General features: G+C 45.1%; 1 protein-coding gene and 1 pseudogene across 4 annotated transcripts in view; one reads left to right on the top strand and one right to left on the bottom strand.

Moving 5' to 3' along the window:
* The first annotated feature begins 1,546 nt into the window (after positions 1-1,546).
* Positions 1,547-25,200, top strand: part of TMEM255B (transmembrane protein 255B) — a 38,920-nt gene continuing 15,266 nt past the window's right edge. For 2 of the 3 annotated variants that reach the window (XM_084879888.1, XM_084879886.1), the window contains exons 1-4: positions 1,547-1,639; positions 9,043-9,185; positions 10,944-11,006; positions 23,497-23,586. In XM_084879888.1, the coding sequence (XP_084736014.1) occupies positions 1,585-1,639; positions 9,043-9,185; positions 10,944-11,006; positions 23,497-23,586 (351 nt within the window). In that variant the 5' untranslated portion in view covers positions 1,547-1,584. The remainder of the gene's footprint in view (positions 1,640-9,042; positions 9,186-10,943; positions 11,007-23,496; positions 23,587-25,200) is intronic. The other variant, XM_084879887.1, reaches the window with a different exon arrangement.
* Positions 13,081-13,989, bottom strand: LOC311618546 (ferritin light chain-like; annotated as a pseudogene). Its single transcript has 2 exons — positions 13,429-13,989; positions 13,081-13,192 (listed from the first exon to the last, which is right to left on the bottom strand). The product of its transcript is annotated as a ferritin light chain-like (transcript).

Below are 25,200 nucleotides of genomic sequence, written 5' to 3'. Positions count from 1 at the left end.
TCTAAGCAGGAGGAATTTGGTATTAGGGAGGACAGCAGACATTTATCATAACTGTGTTAATAGGTTATCTTCATGTCAATAATAATTTGTTCAGTCCCTCTGATTATCCTCAGACTAGTATAAGACAGATTTCCTCTTCTTTTCATAATTGCCTTTGTAAGAGCTAAATTACATTACATTTTAAAAATAACCTGGTCCCAGACTACTGCTCCTTGCAGAGTTCAGTCTGCTACAGGCCTCCTGTGTCGGCCCGAGGCAGTGTGCAATACCAGCTGTCAACTGGTATAACTGGCAGCAACGCACCTCACACACGTGGGGCAGGGAGGGGTTCTAAGGAGTAAATTCTAACTGATGTCCCTCCAATAATTAAACTCGCAGGCTTTGTAGGAACTCTGGATCTGCTCTTGGTCACACCAGTTAACCCCCTGGATCCTCCTTTTCCTCACCTGTGAAAGGGGAATGATCCTGAGATTGTTGGAGGATGAGGGGATGTAGGTGAGGTGGGGCCACTGAACTTTGGGGTGCACTTACACCTGCCACGGCCCTTTAGAGTGAGATTCGTGGCTCATTAGCCCAAACACATTTTCAAAACCTTGCTCCTTCAAGTTTGCATCTGAGATTTTCTGTGACAAATGTATTCGTTGGAAAAGGATATCATTCCTGGCGATACACACATTTTAAAAACGTATTTTCAGTAAGCCTTTGGGAGCCCCTCCCGCTTCTGGAATAGGCTGTGCCCAGCGGGGTGGGTGTGAGCTGGGCCGGCCTGCCTGGGTCTCAGGGCTCTGCTGCTTACCAGCTGTGTGGCCTTGGGCTACTTACCTGGAGCCTCAGTTTCTTCATCTTAAAATGTTACCAGTTATTCAATCCGGACAAGTGGGCATCTCCATGACAACCACTCACTTCTGAATTTACTTCTCCTGGCCCCAGGGGTGGGCACACAGGCCGGAAATCCACAAGTGTGCTCCACCCTGGGTCTGTCTCCGGCTCCCGGCACCCAGCTGGAGGGTCTGATTCCTTCCTTCCTTCCTTCCTTCCTTCCTTCCTTCCTTCCTTCCTTCCTTCCTTCCTTCCTTCCTTCCTTCCTTCCTTCCTTCCTTCCTCCCTCCCTCCCTCCCTCCCTCCCTCCCTCCCTTCCTTCCTGAGGAAGAGAGGGATAGAGAGTTAGAAACATAGATCAGCTGCCTCTTGCACACCCCACACTGGGAATGCGCCCGCAACCAAGGTACATGCCCTTGGCCGGAATCGAACCTGGGACCCTTCATTCCGCAGGCGGAAGCTCTATCCACTGAGCCAAACCGGTTTTGGCGAGGGTCTGATTTCCGTAAAAGCTAGAGGGGGCTGGAGGCTGGGGCCAGAGGAGAAGGCGGAGGAGACCTGGGGAGAAAGGGGGAAGGAGGAGGGGCGGGGGGAGAGGAGAAAGGAGGGGACCGAGGAAGGGGCGGGGAGCAGGTGGGAAGGGAGCCCACAGACGCGGACAGGCAGAGAAGGGCGGCGCTCAGGGGCGGCAGAGCTCCAGCCACCGCGCAGCACCTCCACCGTCGCTGTCGCCTTGGGAGAGCCAACCCCGAGGAGCAGCCGGGGATGCAGCCGCCCCCGCTGCCGGTGCCGGGGCCCCTGGCCCTGCTGGACACCACAGGTGAGCGGCCCGAGCATTCTCCAAGGCGCCCGCCGGCCCCAGCCCCCGGGGAGTGCAGGTCTCGTCCTTCCCGCCTCCGTTAGCCGCGGGACCCTGGCACCCGCACAGGCCCCTCTTCATTCATAGTCTCTCTCCTCCCGCTCTCTCTGTGCGTCTCCCCCTGTCTCTCCCTACTATCTTTCATCAGGAACAATGGACCACCCGATGTAGGAATGGGATCACCCACCCTGCCCTCCTCTCCCTCTCTACCCTGTTTCAGCCTCTCAGCATTTCTTCCCGGTCCTTCCGAGGAGCCAGTCAGCTTCTTCTTGCTTGAGAGCGACAGAGGCACCACTTTTTTCTTTTCTTCTTTTTTCTTCTCCATTGCAATGCGCCCTCCCACAGACTTCAACCCCACCGATTCTCAGAATCTCTAATCCTTGAATTTCTGGAATCAAGACCGATGCAGGCTGGAAGGCAGGCGTGAGCAGGAAGGCAGGAAACCTGTTGCACATCGCAAGTTGGGGAACTGGCCTAGATTCTCCACTGGGAAGTGGCTGATAGGGGGTCATGTTGAATGTGTTTTCCTGGAGGGAAGAGGGCAGAGAAGATTTTGAAAATAAGGGGGAAATGTTGCACAGTGAGGGATGCTCTGACAGCTGCAGTGAGGGGCCGCGGGCGGTCTCCTGGGGCCCTGCCCCTTGCTTCAGAAATGATCGCATTGAAAGCTATAGGTTTTTAACCTCATAATCGTGTTTGGGGTATCTATGGAAAATCTCTTTTTAAAAACCAGATTAGAAATGTTGTTTGATTTTTAAATAATAGTCAAGGACTCCGGCTTCTTCTTCAAAGAAACAATTCTATTTCCCCCCCACTCTCTAAAGCAAAATACTCTATTGCAAAACTTATGTACATGCATTTTCATCCTCCAGGAAATGAATTAGTTATTAATAGCTTTGTGTTATTAACTAGTTATTATATATTATTATACTAGAATGACTTGATAGTTTAAAAATAGCATTTGACTTTTTTTTTTTTCTTGTGAGGAAGAATTATAAATTTTAAGAAACACTAGGAGTTGGTCTTTTATGTCAAAACACAAAACCTTAGTGTAGCTGGGTGGGATTATGGGTATTTTCTTTCTTACATTTCTGTGTTCACCATCTTGGGCACATATTACAGTAAAATCAGGAAAAAAAAGGGGGAGATTGATGTCTGGGGGTGTATCATTTCGCCTTGGTCTACTTTCCCAGGGACTGTCACTTCATCTCCACAACTGGGTATCCCCCCATGATTAAAAGAACTCATTCGGGGAGGCCTGGGCCCTGCCAGCACATAGGCCATGACTTTGAACACCCCTACTACCCCCCCCCCCAAAGTCTTTATGAGGACCCCCCCCCCTCCCTTCCTGCTTTACTAAGTGGAGAAAGTGCTGTGACGGAGACAGATTCTGTTCTCCCACTTCCCCACCCCCAGCCTTGCACTTCTTCCAGACCAGACCAGGTTGTCACAGGAGCCATGGTTTGGCAATTCTGGCCAAGGCTGGGTGTAGGGACAGGTAGGGGCGAGAGAACTGGGAGTGACAAGGTGATATTCTGAGATATTCTAGATAGGACGCACAGGGGGACAGTCTGGAGTTTGGAAAAACAGGGATCAAGACAGGTGAGACGTAGCTGTTGGCCCATTCAGCGTCACACGTCAGAAATACTTCCCTCAGCTCCCAATTGGAGAAACACTGGTTAAGAACAAGTGCTATGCCATCTTAACATTAACACTACCATGATTAATATATTTATTAACGCCATGATTAATATATTCATTACTCTCATATAAATATATAAGGACCTTTCACATATATGCTCTCACTGGATCCTCGTAACAGTCTTATGAGGTGGGCAAAGTAGGTGGTTATTATTACCTCAACTTCACAGATCATCCAGTATGAGGAAACATGCTATATCCTAGGGGGAGCTCGCCCTGGAGTCCAGCACGCAACAAGACAGACACAGCCCCTGCTCTCATGGAGTTCTCCTTCGGCTGGGCTCAGAGAGGGTGGCTGGCTGCCTAAGATCACACAACTGGTCTGTGTAAGCTGTCACCACAGTTACACACTTAATAGTAGGTACTTTAGTTCACAGGCACTGTCTTCAGAGCGCTTTAATTGTAGCAATGCACATAATAATGGTCTTGCTAACGGGATAGGGGAATCTAGGGAACAATTCAGGTAATTCTAGTTGTCTTTCTCCAATTCAAAATCTCCTTTCTCTCCAAAATCTGATCTAAAAATGAATCTGTCGCCGAAACCGGTTTGGCTCAGTGGTAGAGCGTCGGTCTGCGGACTGAAAGGTCCCAGGTTCGATTCTGGTCAGGGGCATGTACTTTGGTTGTGGGTACATCCCCAGTAGGATGTGTGCAAGAGGCAGCTGGTCGATGTTTCTCTCTCATTGACGTTTCTAGCTCTCTACCTCTCTCCCTTCCTCTCTGTAAAAAATCAATAAAAAAAAGATAAAAATGCATCTTTCTTATGGTAATTATAAGGCAATCTCAACCTATTCTTACCTTTTTTGAACTAATATTTTGATTATTATTTTTTTTGCACTATCCTATATTTATAAAGAATAAGGTTACGATTTTTCTTTTTGTTAGCTCTGTTGTACTTGGAGTCTGCATGTGACATTATGTGTGAATAGAAGATTGTCAGAACCATTTGTCCCCAGCGTCCCATATGAATTATGCTGGCTCTCTTTCCCAGCCTGGTATGAACCTGGGAACCTGTGATAGAAATGCTGATAAAAGGGGATAGCTTACACCTTCTGCTTTTTATCATGTAGCCACTTCAGATGAAGAGTCCAACTTGGGAAAAAGTGGTGAAATAGTAAAGTTATATTGAAAAAGACTCATGGGAAGATTTTCACGAGCTCAGAGTTGTGTTTAACATTTTACTCTGTGATTAGAAGTCAGGATGTCACTAATTAATTTGACAGGGGCTGACCAAACGCTGCTAGCTTAGTGGATCTGATCCTCAGTCATCAGGCCAGCATCTCTGAGGGGATGAATAAGAAACAGAATTACAAACTTGAAGAATCAGGATGTTGTCGAGGGGCTTCTGCAGACAGACTTCTAAAGGAGCTAAGAGATGAGGCACAGAGAAGGTTATCACTGTGGTTTGAAGTAAATGCTGGGGCACTTAGCGAATTATTTTGGGCATAACAGACATGCAAAGCACTTAATTAAGAAAACTAACAAAACAAAATCCTTTGAGGAGGAGGGCATTTGTCTGATAATTTTCTCAAATACTTAGTCCCATAGAATTTAGTTTACAAGTCCTATGGATCTTGAATCACATTTTAACCATCACAACATTAAAATGCGAAACTAAGGGAAAAAATAGTCAAGGAAGAATAGCTGAAGAGGAAAGTGCACCAATTAAAAGCCATCAGCATGTGGCTCTGTTCACAGATAAGTGGAGGCTGGGAAGGGTAGCACTGGAATCAGGAGAGATTAATCCTCTCATCTTCATTGAATGAGACGAGAGTTAGAGAAAAGCCGAAGTTGCTACCCAGTATTGTTATTGTTAATATGATTATTTTGTGAACATTCACAAGAACAATCACATTAACTTCCAAAATGTAAAAGATATATTTTTAACTTTTTAAAAAATATGTTCTTGTTGATTTTTAGAGAGAGAGAGGAAGGGAGAGGGATAGAGAGATAGAAACATCAATGAGGGAGAAATATCATTGATTGGCCGCCTCTTGCACCTCCTCCCTATCCCACGGCCTGTGCTGGGGACCAAGCCCGCAACCCCGGCAGGTGCCCTGACCAGGAAGCAAATCGGTGACCTCTTGGTTCCTGGGCCAACACTCAATTGCTGAGCCACACCAGTTGGCATATATATTTTTAACTTTTGTGTCCTTTTTTTTTTTTTTTTTTAAATGTTCCTATCATTCTAAAATTAATAATCCAGAGCAGAATTTCACCCCCGGGGAGGTTTCTTTCTTTTGCTTTCTCTATTGGCCACTTGTTCTCAAAATGGCATTGCCATTTCAGGCCTCTGTTTTCCCACAGATGCCCCACATCTGCTGCCACCATTCTCGGAACTGCTCATCTATCTGACTCCCAGGCACACTACCTTGTACAGGTGGCCTTGGTTTCAGGCTTTAAACAAATGCAAGAAAAAAAGGGTCATTCTATCTGCACGCACCCTTCTTTGCAAGTAAGATGCTATAAATGTTAGTCAAGGGAAAGTCCACTATAGGGAACTCCCAGAGCAGATGCAAATGCAGTGTCCCAAGGACATCGAGTATCTGCTTGCACTTGTGGCTGTGTTTTCCCATGGAACACTCCCACACATGTGCCACCCTCAACAATTCCATGTTTGTAGTAAAAACTACTAGAAAACAACAATGAGAGCAGCAATTTAACAACAACCAGATAAAGCCATATACACTTCTCTTGCTTGTAAACGAAGGATTCTGTGGAGCCACAGAGAATTCTTTCCAAAGCTTGTACTAGGACTGTAGGATTATCTTCTGCTTTGTAAAGTTAAGTTTTACTTTAAAACTTTTACTTTGTCCTTCAAAATATTTTGCTTTCTTGCCATAAAATTCCCTTTGTAGAAATTTATCCTAAAAAGGTGTTTATCATATTGTGTTTTTCTTTTTTAAAACCGTATTTCATTTTTTGGAGCAGTTTTAGGTTTATAGCAAAATTGAGGGGAAGATACAGAGAATTCTCATATGCCCTCGTTCCCTCATATGCACAGCCTCCCCCCGCTATCAACATTTGTTACAATCAATGAGTCATTGATACATCATTATCACCAGAATCCATACTGCACATTAGGGCTCACTCTTGGTGTTGTACATTCTACCGTTTTGGACAAATTTATAATGACATGTATAGTATCTTTCAGAACAGTTTCACTGCTGTCAAATCCCCTGTGCTCTGCATTGTGTTTTAATAATAACCAATTAGAAACAACCCAAATATACAACAGTAGGGATAGGTTAATTGACACATCCATTTAGTGGAATACACATTATCAATAAAAATTATGTTTAGAACAGTATTTTAAAAGCTGGACAAATCCTTATAATTTATTAGTTAAAAGAAACATATTTTTTTTTTATTTTTATTTTTTAAATATATTTTATTAATTTTTTACAGAGAGGAAGAGAGAGGGATAGAGAGTTAGAAACATCGATGAGAGAAGATCATTGATCAGCTGCCTCTTGCACAACCCCTACTGGGGATGTGCCCTCAACCAAGGTACATGCCCTTGACCGGAATTGAACCCGGGCCTTTCAGTCCGCAGGCCGACACTATCCACTGAGCCAAACGGTTTTGGCTTTTATTTTATTTTTTAATTAAATGTATTGGGGTGACATTGGTTAATATGATCACATAGGTTTCAGGTATGGGTTTCTATGTTACAAGATCTGTGTATGGCACCGTGTGCCCACCACCCAAAGTCAAATTGTCTTCTATCATCATATATTAGGACCCCTTCCTTCCCCCTCCCCATTCCCTTCCCTCTGTCAACCACTGCACTGATGTCTGTGTTCATGAGTTTCAGTTTTATATCCCACATATGCGTGAAATCATATTGTTCTTAGCTTTTTCTGACTGGCTTATTTCACTTAGCATACTATTCTCCAGGTCCATCCATGTTGTTGCAAGTGGCAGTAATTTTGAAAACATTTTGGTCCCAATTTAAGAAAGACCATAAGGCTATATGCCTACTTGGCAAATTTGGGTCTAAAGATACTGGGCCAGGGCTTGCAGAGCAGAGTCTTGCAGGCGACATCAGGGACAGGGCCACTGTGCAGAGGGGAGCCCCTCCTGACTCCGCCCTGCCATGCCCAGGTCCTGGGTGCTGCATCTGGGCCCAGACCTTCCGCTCTCTGGTAGTTTATTCTCTTAGTGAATGAGTTGATCTCGTCCCCTCCAGGGTGAAGGTGATAGGTGGTTGAGGATGAGATTCTTGGGAGAAGTGTCTTCCCAAGAGTCTGGAGGGAGTGGGCTGTGCCGAGGGCTGGGTTGAGTCTGGCAGAGGTGCTGGTGAAGGGAAGGGGGGTGGGGGCGGGTCTTGCATGAGGTTCCCTCTGCCTCCGGAATGAAGTGTCCTTCCTAAGACATATACCCTTGCTAGGTGTGTGAACTCAGTTGAGCTAAGTTTTTCTGAATTTTCGCATCGATTTACAGTTTCGTGCAATCTGTTCTTGGGTGTTCTAACCTTGAATTAACCTTAAGCTTTGCTGTTAGGACTGCAGAAGTGCAAATCTTTGGAGGCAAACCGTCTAGAGCCAGGGATGGGGAACACCCAGCCTGCAGGCTGTGTAAGGCCCGGGAAATCATTTGGTCTGGCCCTGCCAAGGCATTAGGGGTGAGTTAATTAAATGTTTGACCAAATGTAGCAGGCTGATTTTTAAGTTGATAATTTTATATGGGCTGCAAATGATGTTATAAATATCCAAATGGCCCTTGCAGAAAAAAAGTTTTCCCACCCCTTCCTTATAGTGGGAACAATGTCTGCAATTCAGGCGGTCATCTGAGCTAGTGGTTGCAGTCAGATATTAAGTTGTTTTCCCCATTAAACACATGTGTGTGGTTAGACACCTTTGGCACCAGAAGAAACACCATGTGTTTCTTTTTTTAAATTTTTATTGATTTTTTACAGAGAGGAAGAGAGAGGGATAGAGAGTTAGAAACATCGATGAGAGAGAGAATCATCGATCAGCTGCCTCTTGCACACCCCCTACTGGGGATGTGCCCACAACCAAGGTACATGCCCTTTACCGCAGTGTTTTTCAACCGTTTTTGGGCAAAGGCACACTTGTTTCATGAAAAAAATCACGAGGCACACCACCATTAGAAAATGTTAAAAAATTTAACTCTGTGCCTATATTGACTATATATAAAGTAATTCTCTTGAATAGGAATCAAATAAACACAAAGAAAGTATTTTATAATTACTTTATTATGAAATATTAAGTAAACAAAATAGTGAAAAATTATAAAATTCTTGTCTTGTCTGCACCTACGGCACACCAGGCAACATCTCGCGGCACACTAGTGTGCCGCGGAACAGCGGTTGAAAAACGCTGCTTTACCGGAATCTAACCTTGGACCTTTCAGTCTGCAGGCGGATGCTCTATCCACTGAGCCAAACCGGTTTCGGCCCATGTGTTTCTTTCATTTCCTGTTTTGTGGGGTTATAGGGATTGAGATGGTTAAGCTTCAGTGCCCCTGAGGTGGGCCCTGACAAAGGAGAGAGCAGTGGGCATGCGCCGCTGGCTTTAGGACAGAGAGGCCTCCCAGAGCCTGTAGGGCTCAGAGACAAATGCAGACACCGAATGCGCTCATGTTTCCCCTCGGAGCCTGCCCCCTACTAACAGCTTCCTCGTTTATCCTCCTCCCAGAAGGGTTTGGGAGAAGAAAGAAGACTTCCCTCTGGTTTGTGGGGTCTCTGCTTGTGGTGTCTGTCTTCATCCTGACCATCGGCCTCGCTGCCATCACCAGGACGGAGAATGTGACCGTGGGGGGCTACTACCCAGGGATCATTGTGAGTGACGGGCCCAGGGGTCTGGGGGGGGGGCACTGGGCACCACAGATGTCTGTGTGGTGGTGACACACTTCGCTCCAGCCCCCCAGAGCTGGAGGTTTAGGGCTTGGAAACTTGTTTTGGTGGTTATTGTTGGCAGAATGATGACCTCAAAGGATCCTGGGTCCTATTCCTTGTGAATGTGGTGGGCTACACAGCAACGGGGGTCCAGGGTGTGGACGATGATCCTGCATCATCCAGGTGGCCAGTGTTAGCACAGGGTCCTTAGAAGTGGGGGAGGGCACAGGAGAGGCCTCACCGTGTGATGGGAGAAGTTGATGATGGATGAAGGGCCATGAACCAAGGGGTGCATCAGCTCTGGACATGGGAAAGGCATGGCCAGATTCTCCCACAGAGCTTCCAGAGGCAACCAGTTCCGTGACACCTAGATTTTAGCCCCGTGAGACCACGCTGACTGAACTAGTCCTCAGAAAACGGACATGTAGCTTTAAAAGATACCTGCCAAGAAGTCTTGATGGATGATTACAACTGATTCTCAGGAGCCTCTAGGCACCCTCACCCCTTCTTCCTCTCTTCTTCCCCAAGGTCATCTGCTTGTCTGCTCACCTGAGTCAAAAGCTTATCTGTGAGTGGTGTCAGCCATGTCCACAGGTGATGGGTAACCCTTCTTCTGAAACACCCATAGTTCTAGTTTCCTGATATCTTACTGGAGGAGTCCTTCTCTGACTACGGGACTTGAGACAGGCCCAGTGGAAATATCAGGTGGGCCTCTCCCCTGAGGCCCAGATGCAGAAGATGAGCTGTGAGTGGTCTGGGCTACCATAAAGAGGTTGTCCTCCATGAGGAGAAAAGGGGGCACACAATGCTATCTTTTCCTGTAATCTCTTCCTGACCTAAGGGTTAAAATGTTTGAACATAAAAGATGAGATGGATCCAGTGGTCCCACTTCTAGGAATATATCCCAAGAAATCAGAAACACCAATCAGAGAAAATATATGCACCCCTATGCTCATTGCAGTGCAATTTACAATAGTTAAGATTTGGAAACAGCCCAAGTGCCCACCAACAGAGGAGTGGATAAAAAAGCTGTGGTAAATCTATACAATGGTATGCTATGCACTATAAAAAAGAAAGAACTCCTACCATTTACAACAGCATGGATGGACCTGGAGAGTATTATGCTAAGTGAAATAAGCCGATCAGAGAAAGACAAGTATCATACGATCTCACTCATATGTGGGATCTAATGAACAAAATTAACTGATGAACAAAATAGAACGAGAGACACAGGAGCATGGAACAGACTGTGGAACCTCAGAAGGCAGGCAGGGGAGGGTGGGTAGGTGGGAAGAAGTCAACGGAAGAACTTGTATGCATATATGCATAACCCATGGACACTAGGGTGGTGAAGGCCTGGGGTATGGAGCAGGGGTGGGGTAGAAGAGGTTAATGGGGGAAGAAGGGGAGACATATGTAATTCTTTCAACAATAAAGATTAAAAAAAAGAAGAGATGGATCATGACTCCGAAGTTTCTATTCCAATCACTGGCTTCCATTGAGCCTGAGGAGCCCACCCAAATGTACATGGATCCATCTGCCACTTAGTGGTCAGAACTTGGAGAAGTGGCTCGCCTTGGCCCTTAGATAAGATGTTTTATGGGCAGCAGTCTCCTATGCACTCTGTACTGTTAAAAGTCAGCATCAAGCCACCAGGTGTGCTAACTGGGTGCTTTCTCCTTGTTTTCCCCTTGCTCTCAGCTGGGCTTCGGATCTTTCTTAGGAATTATTGGCATCAACCTGGTGGAGAATCGAAGGCAAATGGTAAGAAAATACATTGTTATGTTCAAATGGCAATACTTCATCTCTTTCTTTCTTTCTTTCTTTCTTTCTTTCTTTCTTTCTTTTTTTTTTTTTGGCTGAATAGTATGGATCTGTTTTCTTAACTTCCTTTTTGGGGTTGTTTATTGCAAATGTATAAAAATACAATTGGTTTTTTTATTTAGTCTTGTTATCAATGAGACCTAATAAATGTTGAATTCATTTATTAGGTCACATAGTTTTTATTTTTAGTGGATTTCTTAGAATTTTCCATATATAAGATTAGATCACCTGCAAATATAGATAGTTTTGCTTATTTTTTCCCCACAGTCTGGGTACTGAAAGTTCATTTTTATGGCTTTAGTAGAAGAAATGTGAGCCTTGGAATGGAAGGATGAAAATCTGGAATCGATAGCAGCTGCCAAAGCAGTGTGGGCTCCCACTCCCCTATTAGCTTCCCTGTACACCCGGCAAGTTAGGGTCCCCCAGGTTCCTCAGAGCACAGCCCTCTGACTGGCATTGTCTGCGATGCCTCCACAATCTGATTTCTGCCTTTTCAAGGAAAGCTTTCTTCCAAGGCTAACTTTGAATGATACACATATATTTCACCATCTAACACTTAATTTAATGGCTGTAAAGCTAAAATCTGTGTCCATCACCAGCAGCGGCATGATCTAGGGAAACTTAACTTGGCAGACTTGAACCCCAGTGCCCGCATTCTCAGGGGTGCCTGGAGCATCTGAGCTAATGCACGTGAGGATATCCAGCACACGCTGGTCAATGGCAGGTGTTCAGAGAATAGTAGCCATGGTTGAATATCGTGTTTAAGCACATAGGTTAGTCAGAGCAAGTTTTTTTCAAAAAGGGACAATAGCAGGCTGAGAAAATGTTAGCCGAAGAGAGAATACTTGTGTTTCACATGCTCCTAAATATAAAGAATGCTTTATTTTTCTCTTGAATAATTTTAATTTTTTACTACAGAAATATTTAAACATATTGCAAGCTAGACAGACTGGTAGAATGAGCCCCACTGTACTCATCTTCCAACATCATCAACTGTTGACTCAGGGCCAGTCTTGCTTCGGCTCACACCCATTTCTTCCCTTCTCATGTTATTTTGAAACTAATCCCAGACATGGTCTCATTTCGTCTATAATGATATCATTACGTGGTATCATTTCACCCTGTTCAATCTAATCATTGGAAGTGGCTTCACCATTATCTCTGCCCGTTATTATGTTGGTCTCCAGTGATATCTAAAGAATGCTCCAAACTGAGTCAGCTTTTGAGACTTTTCCATTGATGAGTGAGTTATTACTTTGTAGTCACCAAAACAGACACATGAATCACTGGTTTCACTAATATCCCCGTAGCTTAACATGGTCCCAAAGGCAGAGATGGAGAAGTTAAAGGCCTAAAAATGGGCTAGCTGCTATCTTCTCCCCACCATATGTGCATACACACACACACACATACACACACACACGGATCTTCCTGGATTATAGTTTAAAAACCACTGAAGTAGAAGAACCAATAAGGACTAGTAAGTAACTTATAGATGAAAAACATTTCCTGGGAATGGTTAGGGCATCATCCTTTGTCTGTCTGGTCTAGAGACACCATTATTTTTTCTCTTCCACTGAGTGTTGTGTGAGAGAGGCTCCTGTTGTCTCCTCTCCTCTGCCTAAGGTCAGCTTTTGTTCCGTTGGGGAGGGGCTGAAGAACAAGGGACCCTGAGGGATACCTTCCCCTGAAGATGCTGCCACCTACACCTTCCAGAAGTGTGGTTAACTTCAGGAGAAGGCGGGGAGAGTTTGGGGTGAGGAGGGTGAATGGAGAAGCCACCGGAGTGGCCCACCTTTCCTGCCATCTGGCCACCTGGGGCGTGTGTGACAGAAACTAGATCTGAATATAGAAAACAGGTCAAGTTCCAGTATGTAAGCACCCGAGTGTTGGCGCTTTTGAGTGTGTGTACCTGCTACCGAGGAGGCTCAGCACTCTGTTCACACAACAACTATTGCTTTGGTGTCACCTGTCTTCTCACACTTGCTGGGGTGTGACCTCTGAGGACCAGCCTTCATCCCACCCTCATGGTCTTGGCCTCTGCACCCTGGGCCCTCTGTTCCTTCTTGTTTGAAGGATCCAGCCACAGGGGCTGAGGGCCATCCTTTCCCAGCACGCGAGGCTGGCTGTGCAACGCAGAACATGGTTCGCTGCACTAACCTGGAGCTCCCCACGCTGCGGCTGTGAGTGTGTGTCAGGATGTGGCTCTCTGGCCAGCAGCTCCCTAGCAGCCCGTTCTTTTTTCCTTTTCTGCAAAAAGCTTTAGTGTTTCATTTGGTCCAGTGTGTGGGAGAGGGCTCCAGGGTGGTTGAAAGAATGGCTAGTAGTTTCTGGGAGAGGCTCAGATAAAAGCCAGAGACACCCGGGGAGATGCAGAGGGGCCTCTGGAAGGCCTCTGGGCCCCAAAGGCTCCTGGTCGTGCTTGAGGGTGAGCCTTTCGAAGAGATGCTCGCCCAGCCTGGGGGCCGGCAGCCTGGGATGTGAGTCAGGTGTCGCCCATCTTCTTGATCAGTTTCACCTCCTCATCCAGGAAGTGGTTCTCCAGGAAGTCACAGAGCTGAGGGCCTGCACAGGTAGAACCCAAGGAGCAGCTCCAAAAGGGCCTGGTCAGGTTCCTCTCCACGGCCAGGGCGGCCTCCATGGCGTCCTGAGTTTTCCCCCTCATCTTGGGAAAGCTTCGGCACTTCCTGGAAGAGAATGCGGCTGCCACGCTTGTTTTGCTACTTTAAGAGATGCTCAGCGCCCTCGTGCTTCTCCGCCAACTCAGGGAAGAAGTGGTCCACACCCTGCAGAGCCACATCGTCAAGGTCAAAATAGAAGCCCAGAGAGAGGAGGGGTGGGAGGCCCGCAGATACAGGTTGGCCAGGCGGTTGACCGAAGCCTCCCCCTCGGTGGAATAATTCTGACGAATTTGGGAGCTCATGGTTGTTCAGCAATAAGGAGTTAAGAAAGAAAAAACAAAACAAACAAACAAACAACACCCAAAACTGGTGTGTTGGCTGGTCCTGGCGGTGGTTCTGAGGGTGGTGACTGGGTAAGGCACAGGAGAGTGTCCGGAGGCTGGAAAAGGGGCGTCCCTGGATCTAGTCCTGTCCAGACACCGTGGAAGCAAGAGACAGATCCAGGACTGTCAAGGGCACTTCCAGCCTGTTCTTGGTCTCCCCTTGACCACCAGCTCCTCTGAAGCGACATTGTCCTGAAGTCCAACTCAGAAGGGCGAAGGTGGACAGGTGGGCGTGAGAGAGTGCCTCACTCTGTGCTCCGCGGGGGACCTGGGAGCATACCTCTCAGGAGGCAGTGATGAGGTCTATCGTGGCCACGTGGGGAGAACTTATGTAGGGCCACATGCTCTGGATCCCCTCTGTTTGTGCAGCCATGAACTCACAAAAGTGCTCTGTCTGAAACAAATGCCGGAACTTTTATTTTTACTGCTATGTAAGCCATGTCCATGAGTGGCCTGTTGGGAAAAACTAATCAATTTCTGGATGGATCCAAGTATCTGCCTCTTAAGAAAGGGCCCTGGGAATTTGCTGATGCTAAGCTACAACCAGGTCTGTTTTTGCTGCCGCTCCACCCACAATATCAGGCAACTACAGCCTCCTGTCTTAGAAGTTGCAGGTGTGCGCATGAGCATATCTGGAGGGAAAACAAAATTATTGATTCCACCCCAAAGGGCGTGGAAGGGCTCCCTCCCCAATCTCAGGAGGGTTTCATGACCCCACTGGCATCTTTTCCCATTTATCATCTCCTCCTCTTTGACCTTGACCCTCGTTATTACTTCAAATGTCAGCTGAAATCCTCCTTGTTCCATTTCCTGTCTCCCTTCACCTGTTTCTGTGATTATAGACAAGATCCCACTTCAGGCAACTGATCATTGCAAAGATGTCATCTCTATGTCCTATAAGAATAATACATAGTAGATTAGATAAGACAAATTCCCATGACAGATTATCCTAGGGAACATATAGGAGTGTTTGGTCTCCTCTCAGGTAATGAAAATCCTCCATCTTATCCTACAAGACAGGTTCTGCCTTTGACATGTGTGGTCAGTTCTGAAGAGGGGGAGGGTGGGAAAGACAAGAGGAGGGCCACCTCCAGCTTCCTTTCACCTTGAGCAGAGCTGACTGAGCCTTTGATTTATTCCTGTTAGGAGTTTTACTTACAGGCTTAGGTCACCAAAGCCACCTCCTGGGAGAGCTGGAGAGGTCAGGGGACATTCCAGGCAGTCCTCCTGATCGTCTCTGTGTGCTGAGGGAAGGAATAAACACTTAATGAGTGCCACTCCTTGCCAAGCTCCTGCTAGCTGAGCTGTCTCCCTCTCTTGTTTCTCCCTCTCTGTCTCTGTCTCTCTCTATGCCCCATCCTCCACCTCCACCTTCTTCCAGTTAATTAACTCCAGTTCCTTCTTCATATCTCAGCAGTTGAAAATCAATTGGACATAGGTGTTTGGGTTTATTTCTGAATTTTAATCTCTGATATATAGACTGGAGTCTATATGTCTAGCCTTATGCCAACATCACATTGCTCTGATAACTGTAGATTGCTAGCAATTTTTGTAATCAGGAAGCATGAGTCCTCTCATGATGTTTTTCTTTTTTAGGATCGTGTTGTCTATTTAGAGCTCCTTGCATATGGCTTTTCCATTTCTGCAAAAAGGCCATTGATATTTTGCTAGGGGTTGCATTGAATCTCTAGATTGCTTTGGAGAGAGTATTTCCATCTTAGCAATATTAAGTCATCCTATCCATGAACACGGGATTCTTTCCATTTAATTAGGTCTTTTAAATTTTTTCTCAGCAAGTTTTTGTATTTCTTTTTTTTTTGAAATATATATTTTATTGATTTTTAACAGAGAGAAAGGGAGAGAGATAGAGAGCTAGAAATGTCGATGAGAGAGAAACATCGACCAGCTGCCTCTTGCATACCCCCTACCAGGGATGTGCCCGCAACCAAGGTACATGCCCTTGACCAGAATCAAACCTGGGACCTTTCAGCCTGCAGACCGACCCTCTACCACTGAGCCAAACCAACTTCGGCAAGTTTTTGTATTTTTTAGAGTGCAAGTCCTTTACCTCCTCAATTAAACTTATTTTTAATTATTTTATTTTTTTGGATATTATAAATGGATTTTTTCCCTTAATTTTATTTTTAACTTGTTCATTGATGGTGTATAGAAACCACTTATTTTTTGTATATTGATCTTGAACCTTGCAACTTTGCTGAATTCATTCATTATTTGTAGTAATTTTTTTTGTGGATTATTTGGTATTTTATATACTTGGGATCATGTGAATAGAGATAGTTTTACTTCTTCCTTTCCAATGTAGGTGCCTTGTTTTTCTTTTTTTTTCTAATTTTTCCTGGTAAGGACTTGCAGGAAAATATTGAACATTAGTGGTGAAAGTGGGCATCCTAGTCCTGTTGCTTAAATTATGGAGAAAGCTTTTAATCTTTTACCATTGAGTATGATGTTTGCTGGAGGACAATACCTTTTATCATGTTAAGGGAATTCTCTTCTATTTCTAATTTGCTGAGTGTTTATATCATAAAAGAATTTGGATTTTGTTAAGTGCTTTTCCTGTATTAATTGAAATGACAATTAAAAAATTTTTTTGTCTTCATTCTTTTATTTATTTTTATTTTTATTTTTTAAAAATATATTTTATTGATTTTTCACAGAGATGAAGAGAGAGGGATAGAAAGTTAGAAACATCGATGAGAGAGAATCATCAATCAGCTGCCTCTTGCACACCCCCTACTGGGGATGTGCCTGCAACCAAGGTACATGCCCTTGCCTGGAATCAAACCCAGGACCTTTCAGTCCGCAGGCCGATGCTCTATCCACTGAGCCAAACCGGTCCTGGCTGTCTTCATTCTTTTAATGTGCCACATTACATTGATTGGTTTTCTTGTGTTGAACCACTCCTGCATTCCTGGACCTGGGATGTGATCCTTTTCATGTGCTGTTGGGTTCAGTTTGCTAGTATTTGAGTGAGGAGTTCCATAAGGGATGTGGTCTGCTGTTTATCCTGTCTTTGCATATTTTTGTCTGGCTTAGGTATTAGGCTAATGCTGCCCTCACTGAGTGTCAGGAGTGTTGCCTCCTTTCCTACTTTTGGGAAGAGTTGGAGTAGGATTGATGGCATTCTTCTTTAACTATCTGGTGTAATTTACCAGTGAAGCCACCTGGTCCTGGGCTTTTCTTTGTTGGGAGGTTTTTGGTTACGGATTCAACCTCTTTACTTCTTATGGGTTTATTGAGAACTTCTATTTTTTTCTTAAGTTAATTTTGGTGATTTGTGAGCCTTTCATCAATTTGTCCATATCATTTGGATAATCAAATTTGTTTGTGTATAATAATTCATTGTATTTTCTTACAGTTCTTTTAAAGTTGGTATAATGCTCCCACTTTCACTTCTGATTTTAGTCTTTTGCTTTTTTTCTAGTTTTTGTAGTCAGTTTAGCTAAACATGTGTCAATATTGTTAATCTTTTCAAAGAACCAACTTTTAGTAACATTGACTCTACTGTTTTTCTATCTTCTATTGTATACCTGCTTTATCCTTTATTATTTCCTTTCTTTTGCTGGCTTTGGGTTTAGTTTGCTGTTATTTTTCAAGTTCTTAAAGTGTTAGATTACTAATTTGAAATCTTTCTCATTTTTTAATGAGCGTTGTGTTTGCTATGTCCCTTGAGTTTGGCTGTTTTTGTTTTCATTTTTGTTCATCTCAAAGTGTTTTTAAATTTCCCTTGAGATTTCTAAATTGAGCCATTGGTTTAAGAGGGTGTTTTTAATTTTCACATATTTGTGGATTGTCCATTTGTTATTGATTTTTAGCTTTATTGACTGTGGTCGAGAGGAGGAAAGGTAGCGGCAAAGATGAAGAGACAAAGGGTGGGGGTACAGATGGAGGAACGAGTGCAGGGGTGAAGATGGAGTAGACACGTGCAGGTGATGGCTAACAAGGGACAGACTCTGGTGTGCAGACAGCAACATCAGCAGCTTTTTGAAGGTTAAGGGAAGCTGAAAGGAGGAGGAGCTACAGGGGAGTGGACATCAAGGAAATGGTTTGTGGTTTGAGAAAGGAGGAATCCTGGCATGTCTGTGCTGAAGGAAGGTCTAGTGGAGGTGAAGACAGGAGGCTGTAGGGGAGGAGGCAGGGCTGGTGGTGCGGTGTTTGTGGAGCAGGAAGGCGTGGAGCTGCTGGTCCTGGTAGGCGCGCAGCCCTGAGTGTGGGGCCGGTGCAGGGCTGGCAGGTACAAGTTCTCTTCTGATGGCTTCTGCTTTCCCAGGGAACTGAGCAAAGGGTCATCTGCTGCTGGGAGGAGGGATGTGTGGGGCTGGTTGGAGGAGTAGGTATGGTCCTCAGATATGTGAGGACAGGTCCCCATGCTCACCTGTTTAGGTGTGAAGTGGGAGAGCAGTATTTAACTAAGTTTGGGTTTTGGCAAGTGAATACAAGACTGCAAGGGAGGAGCAAGGGGTTGTGGGTATTCACAGCGTCTGTAAGCTGGGAAATGTGTACACAGTTCAGATGGTGACCAGTGTGGGACCAGGGTGAAGGGCCGGGTGGGTGGAGGGTTGGTGCCTGTGTGGCAGTGCTGAGTGGGAAGTAAGACCGTGCAGGGCATGTGGCCAGCACTGAGAGGGGCTGTGTGCTGAGGAAGGCCGTGAACATGGGCCAGGCGCTGAGAGCCAGGGCAGTGGAAGGGTCACCCTGGGCCTCAGAGTCACCACGGAGCGAGGCTGTGGTCACACTGGTGAGGGTGACTGAGAGCCAGGAAAGAGAGGGAATGACCTGGAGGTCTGTGAATGAGAGCTACCAGGAGGAGTGAGTCAGGGACCTGGACTTACATCTGGGGTGGTGGGAGGTGAAAAGAGAATGGTCTCCATGGTGATATGTGCCAAGGGCACCAAGAATGGGGCACAAGGACCCAATCAGAGCCAGTGGGGAGAAGTTACAAAGGGGCTCGGGCTTATTGGAATTTACCAATGATACCAGAGGGCACAGCGGAAAGTTTTAGGAGGCTGGTTTAGAGAAAAAGATGGAGGGCTACCTAGGGGTGAGGGGCATGCAGAGTCCTGACCGCCCCAGTGACAGCCTTCCCAGCAACACGTTCTCACTTTCCTCCGTTTTCTTTCTGACCCCTCTTATCACCACAGCCTTATCGGTCTATTTGGCATTTGTTTTTTTAATCTACTTTCCCTGTTGAAATGCAGATCGGTGAGCCCAGCAGGGATTTGAAGGTGACTTTCCCCTACGCAATAACCTGGTTGCCCTTCTCCCAAGAGAAGAGACCCCTAAATGGTGCAATGAAATACTAATAAGTAATTATCAAAATGTTAATAATTAAATTAAAATATCAGTCTAGAGCCTTTCAGAGTTGCTAGAGTAACAGACAGTTTTTATTTGCAAAATCCATAGGTTCTGGCAGTCCTCACATATGGGAAATGATTGGTTTGTACTTTTAAAGAACTGATCAAGTTTCTGCTTTGCATTGTCAGACTCATTACTAGCTTGAAGGAGAGTTAGAGAAGGAGTGAAGTAGCTGTTACAGGAAACCCACCTCAGTTTTCCCCAAGAGGCAGCTCTCCCGTTGCTGATTCTGGCAAGTTCTCCGTTTCCATTCAGAAGAGTTGGAGGTGATAATTTTCAGCGTCCTTCCCAACACTCTCACCCAGACTCTGGGGCTTACCCACCAACGAAGTTCTTCGTGTGTGATCATCCCAGCACTGTATTGATGATGCATGTGATCTTGCTAGCACTGAATTTATCACACATGTGATCATGAGTTTACCATGTGAATGGTCTTGCTAGCACTAAACTTGACTTTTCTGGTGGTTGGAGCAGGAAAGGCCACAAGGTCAGACCCACTGAGAATTGATGGGGACAGTTTGTGCAAGACCAAATCAGAGCACGGTTATAAATCTGCACAGTTGAGGGCAGTCCTGCTGTGTTAAAGGATACTTTGGACATTTTGTGCTTTCTGTGAATTTCTGGATGAAATTGGGTGAAGGTAGAGATGAGTGTCTCTCGACAGTCCCAGCTGTGACCAGGCATGTAGGGCCAGGGCTGGCCACCTGACCAGGACATGTGAGGTTCTCTGAGGAGTCATTGAGTTGGTTCATCATAAACTCACAGGGCAGCAGGTCTTGACATGGCTCAGAAAATGACAGGGCATTAGGTTGGGGGAGGGGAGGTCATGTGCAGTGTTGTTTCTGGAAGTTTCTCAGGTAATAACATCACAGTTGTCAGAATTAGATGGGATGCTCTGTGCTAAAGGACTTTGGGAACTCCAAAGTGATTTTGTTCATCATTGAGTCTCTTCTCCTTCACCCTCTTTGGCTGCAAATTCTGCCCAACAAGAATTAGGGGTTGGGAATGCAGGTTGGTGCAGCCACTGTGGAAAACAGTATGGAGTTTCCTCAAAAAATTAAAAATGGAACTTCAATTTGATCTAGAAATCCCACTTCTAGGAATATATCCCAAGTTCATAGCAGCACAATTTACAACAGCTAAGATTTGGAAACAGCCTAAATGCCATCAGCAGATGAGTGGATTAAAAAACTGTGATACATCTACACAATGGAATACTATGCCCCTATAAAAAAAAGAAAGGACCCTTACCATTCGCAACAGCATAGATGAACATGGAAAGCATTGTGCTAAGGGAAATAAGCCAGCCAGAGAAAGATAAATATCACATGATCTCACTCATCTGTGGAATATAATGAACAACATAAACTGATGAACAAAAATAGATCCAGAGAAAGAGAAGCATCAAATTGACCATCAAACTTCAGGCAGAAGGCAGGGGAGGTTGGTGGGGATAAGAGATCAACCAAAGGACTTGTATGCATGCATAAAAACATAACCAAATGGACACAGACATAAGGGGGTGAGGGCATGTGCTGGGGGATGAAGGTGGCTCAGGAGAGGTCAATGGGAGGAGAAGAAGACATATGTAATATTATATGTAATACTTTAAACAATAAAAAAATATAAAACAAACAAAAAACCAAACCATGTACAAGAGCTTAAATTCAAGCTCCGAAGTAAAACAAACAAACAAACAAACAAAAACAAAATAAAAAGAATTAGGGGTGCCCTTATGGGACAGTGTGAGCTACGTCTGTCCCCTGTGCTGTGTTGAGGGCCCTTGCGTTAACCACAGAAGCATCCTTGGCAGGAATAATGGTGACATACCACCATTCTCTCCCAGCTGATTAAAATGAGCTGCAGTGACCTGGGATTCAAGGCCAGTATGAAAGAAAAGCATAGATCATGGCAATGCCAGTGTGTGTTTCTCGGCATCTAGAAGGGTTCAAAAATCTGGAGAAGTAGCTGTGAGTAAATTAATGAAGAATACAGAGATGAAACATAATTTGGAAGGCATTTGGGGAGCTGAAGAAGACTTTGCTAAAGGAACTAAGTTCTTCCTTGTCTTAGGATCCCTTGCTTTTTATTAACACAAATTGTCCTAAGACAAGGTAGATGTACACATCAAAGGGTAAAGTTTGGTATACAGAATTCATCGTCAGATTGGAAAAACTGCCTAGGGCTATTCAGATGTTTGGTCAGCAGGAGGCAATAACATGTAGATTGAAATGCCCTCAGCTGTTTGGCAGCAAGCAATCATTTATGCACCCTTTTCAAGTCTGGGGAAATGCCTCAGCCATTCCCAGATGATTCAGCCCTATTGACATGCTAGAATTCGCTTCCAGCACCATGGGGCTTCGTCTTTCATCTTTGAAGGGTGTGCACTGAGTGAGGACAAAAATCATCCATTTGGAAGTAGCAGGAAGGTCAAAGGAAGAGGCTGGGAGGACAGGCCGCCAAATTAGAGGCAGGCTTTTTTTCTCCTTCAGAAAAGCAAAGGTCCCTGACCTCCCACTGGGAAATCTAAAAGTTGCCTTCTGAATCTTTTAAAACAACAAGTTTTATTGTTATTTTAAAAATAACAACAATACACATGTGGGAAAGTTAGGCTAGATATAATTCTTCAAAAGATTCTTACGTAACTCTTTACATCATGGCAGCAACACAGGATGGGGGCAGGAGTCGGGGGTGAGGGAAGGGGCTGTGTCCAAGGCAGGCCTGGGAACCAGCGGGCCTCCTTTCACCTTGGACAGCAGCATGGATGGCACTGCTTGTCTCGGCATCTGTCCCCTTGTTCACATCAAAACTGAACTCAAAGTTCTGGGGTGTCCGGGCAGGCAACGTTTCTGACCAACTCCCTGTATACTTTGTTGGATATATAAATAATGCAGATTCACAAGGATGGAGAGGGAGAGGGCCATATGGACTATATCACCTGTGAGCCTGACTGCATTATTAATGATAACTCAGCCACAGGGGAGGGAACCAACCTGTCACGCTGGGAAACAGGTTTTGACCATATTCTCTAAGGCTGGAGGCAAAAATAACTGCACACAAATATTGGACTCTAAGTAGTAGCTTGTTTTTCACAAGGTTTGGGTTTGTAATTCCAAAACTAGTGCACATTCTAGGGGCAAGGAAATGCATATATTGTGGCTCACAAAAGTGGGGTTCTCATTGAGGGAGAGAGGAGTTATGATAAGGAAAGTCATTAAGGTGGTTTTGAAAGGGTTGGAATTGGAGAGAAGGACACAGGATCCCTTGTACGGTTGTTGCTATTTGTTTTGGTGAACTTGAAATTATTTCACAAGCAAAAATTTAAAGAAATGGCCAACAACTGTAAAAAAAAAAAAAAAAAAAAAAAAAAAAAAAGATCATCAACCTCAGATTGGTAAAACATAAAAGGTTAATACTATGAAATGTTGTTTGGGATCTAAGGAGATGGGTGATAGGCTATCAGCGGGAGGGAGTCAAATTGGCCAAGCCGCTTTATAGGGCAATGTAGCCTTCTCACTCAGAGTCCAAGGCAGAGATCCTAAATAGATCCCATCTAAAAGTATGGGTCCTTGAATGTTCTAGGAATCTATTCTACTCATACATTAATATGAATAATACTCATACAGATTTTATATAGGGAACAAATTTAGGGTATTTGTAGCAGAGTGTGTAATAGCAAGAAATTGGAAACTGCTTAAATACCCATTGTAAAGAAAATAAATAAATAAATACCCATTGTAGGCGCTGGTTAAATAATCTGATTATTCGTGAGGATTGTGCAGAGGGGCGGGGAACTGCAGATCCCCACCCACACAGCAGCCTATTTATTGTGTGAAATACAATCAGTAAGAATGTCCCTTGTAGGGGGTGAGCGCTGGCCCAGGGTCTGTATGAGGCTGTGAGTCACTGAGGACAGAGGTGGCAGTGAAGAAGGGAGAATTCTGCAAAAGGCAGGGCTAACATCAGGGCGGGACTTTGAACTGGTCTGTATTTGAAAAAAGGTTTTTGCTAAGCACTGGACGCCCACACCCTCCTCTTGTCTTCTGCTTCCAGCTGGTGGCAGCCATTGTGTTTATCAGCTTCGGCGTGGTGGCCGCCTTCTGCTGTGCCATCGTGGACGGCGTGTTTGCCGCTCGGCACATAGTGAGTTCCATCTTTTTCATTTTGTTCTCAATCCCTTTCCTGGGTTCGAAAGATCTATATACAAAAATAACTTCCCAAAGCTCAGAGACCTTTGTTGTTTCTCCCTCCATTTCTGTTTGTCAACTGATGTCCTTCCTTCTCTCACTTTTCTTTATTGCCTGCAACACACACACACACACACACACACACACACACACACACCCCATTCTATCAGTCAGAATCAAATCAAACTTCCCAAGTAACTTTCCTTAGGTTGTTCTCTAACAAGGTGAAATACATCCCGAAATCTGCTGACTCATACCTTCCCAGGTTTTTATAGTTCAAATTTGTTTCTCTTAAAAGGTTATGACAGAATTTTCCAGCTTGACCCTGTAGCCTGTGAAATCCTTATAGGTTTACGTAATGGTGTGGAAGCCCGAGATGGAAGATGCTGTCCATGGTACAGTCACACACCACATAATGATGTTTCAGTCAGTGACCGGGTGCATGTATGATGGTCTCATAAGATTACAATGGAGCTGAAATGTTCCTATCACCTAGTGACTTCATAGCCATCATCATGTCATAGTGCAACGAAGTACTCACATGTTTGTGGTGATGCTGATGTAAACAAGCCTACTGTGGTGCCTGTGGTAAGACTGAGGCTGAGGAAAACACAGCAGAACCTCCCAGGGAGCCATCCTCCTGCGGAGTGAGCTGGGTCCCTGCAGGGATCATAGAGAGGCCCCAGGTCCTGTGGGCTAGAGAGCCACCTGGAAGAGGTGGAGGCCTAACACCCCCAGCCAAGGTCAGAACTGTACCACAAATATCCTTCTAGGTTATTCACTGTCTGTTGAATATTTACATTTATAGCACTTTTTAGGAAATGATGTATACTTTGTCCCAGACTCCCCGATGTTTCCTATTTTTTGAAAGATAATTGAACTAGGTGTCCCCGGCCCATATTTGTTGTCATGGTTTCAGCACACTGTTTGGTTGGAACTGAAAGCATATTCTTTGATCTGAACCTGATTTCCCATCCAGTGCTAAGTTACTAAGGTCAGCAGGTTGCTTTGGTGTTGGACTGTCTTACCTGCATTTTTCTCAAGTGTCACTCAATCAGCAATATTGATCCAGGGCCTCACCTGAGCTGAGGGTGCAAAGATGGGCATGCCTGGGCCCTTTCCTCGAAGAGCAAGTGTCCTAGTGCTCAAACCCATGCCAGCTGGGGGTTGACAATCCCAAGGTCTTCTACGAGAAAATGCCATGTCTGCCCTCAGGATGCTGGTGTGGGAGGAGTGCCCGGAGCCCGATGTGTACTTGTGGCAGTGTTAGCGCATGGACCTGGACATCTGCTTACAGGGGCATACGAGTGTTGCTACCTGACCTCGAGCCAGCTGGTTACCTCTCACCACGAGGCAGCCTGTGTGAAGCCCGAGTGGGACATGAGGACCCTTAGTACCAGGAGCAACTCTGACCGTGTGTCTGTGGCTGCTCACAAACCCATCCCTCGCTCTCAACGGAGATGGAGAACAACTGGTCAATGTAATTTCGTAAGAGCATTTCCAAAATGAGATCATTTTAAGGTTTTTACCCTCCCCACCAAATTGAAGGCTTGGGTCTGCAAGGTGGTTT

Source organism: Pipistrellus hanaki (assembly GCF_964339955.1).
Source record: "Pipistrellus hanaki genome assembly, chromosome: 3".
Lineage (NCBI taxonomy): Eukaryota > Metazoa > Chordata > Mammalia > Chiroptera > Vespertilionidae > Pipistrellus > Pipistrellus hanaki.
Note: the sequence above shows the minus strand (reverse complement) of the source record. Positions and strands in the feature narration are given on the sequence as shown.